The 1,079-nt window shown below is 47.5% G+C and overlaps 1 protein-coding gene across 1 annotated transcript; it reads right to left on the bottom strand.

The window, feature by feature from the left end:
• Positions 1-354: 354 nt before the first annotated feature.
• Positions 355-792, bottom strand: LOC149246018 (protein CYTOSOLIC ABA RECEPTOR KINASE 9-like). The gene has a single exon (XM_089439553.1). It carries the CDS (start codon positions 790-792, stop codon positions 355-357), a length of 438 nt encoding a protein of 145 aa, XP_089295679.1.
• Positions 793-1,079: the final 287 nt, after the last annotated feature.

The following is a 1,079-nucleotide window of genomic DNA, read 5'->3' as shown; positions in this document are numbered from 1 at the left end:
AACAATGATGACGGAACTACATATGGTTTCTTTCTGTAACAACCATTTAGAGACAAGAAAATGAAGAAACGCTATATATGAGCATAGCCCTGGGCTTCTGAAATTTGCACTATGCGTTAGAACTTCTTCACGTTACTGTCATTTTGTGGACATCATTGTGTATTAGAACATGTTTTTATTACAAGGATAAAATGATGAAAAGGGCATACGTACCTATACGTGAAAAGGTTATTTATTACATTACTACGACCATTATAGAAATATGCATGCACGTGTCTGAAAAGGAATTCTCCGCTGCCCAGGTCTTTAACTCTCCACTGGTTTAGACGAGGAAGAGGATTGACTCTCTGCTGCCTATGCGGAGGAAGAGAAAATTCGAAATGAAGTGGTGGAGTCCTTAGACAACATGGAATCTACTGGTGTAAAGTAGTCGGGTTGAGAAAGCATTTCGACGGCCTGGCTCATGGATGGTCTCGCATCCTTTTCTTGCTCCACGCACAGCAGTGCTGTTTTCAGGACTCTCTTCACCTCTTCCGGATTAAAATTTCCATGCAACTTGGGATCCACTACTTCCTCAATGCCTCTCCCTTTCCTCATCATTGCAGACACCCACTGCACCAAATGTCCATAATTTTGGACTGTTGAACTGGATAACGAGCTTCGTCCAGTCACTATCTCTAACAAAACAATCCCGAAGCTATAAACATCCACCTTGGCCGTGATTGGCAGATTCATTACCCATTCTGGTGCTAAGTAGCCCCGCGTGCCTCTATATGAAGATTCATTACCCATTCTGGTGCTAAGTAGCCCAGCGTGCCTCTAGCCCCGCGTGAATCTTTCCGGTGCTGTGCGCAGCAGTGGCACCCCAGGGTCGCCCCGCCCCACCCGATCGGTAGCGGGTCGATTCCCGGAATCGACCATCCGCCCCCCGGCCGCCCGTGGTGGCACGGCGGTGGGCGAAGTGGCCTGCAGTCGTTGCCATTGCCGCGGTTTTCTTCAGCATATGGGCGCAGTTTGCATATAATCTTCATTCCTCTTCAAACGATTGCACAACAGTTCCGAGGTTCTTCGAATCGTGT

The sequence above is a fragment of the Pinus tabuliformis genome, chromosome 7, assembly GCF_031772625.1.
Source record: "Pinus tabuliformis cultivar Carrire ecotype Pingquan chromosome 7, CPIR1, whole genome shotgun sequence".
Lineage (NCBI taxonomy): Eukaryota > Viridiplantae > Streptophyta > Pinopsida > Pinales > Pinaceae > Pinus > Pinus tabuliformis.
This window is presented reverse-complemented; position numbering and strand designations above follow the sequence as displayed.

What these genes read in the sequence shown, in the direction of transcription:
- LOC149246018 (XM_089439553.1), bottom strand. Translation starts at nt 792, where the DNA reads ATGGGTAATGAATCTTCATATAGAGGCACGCGGGGCTACTTAGCACCA.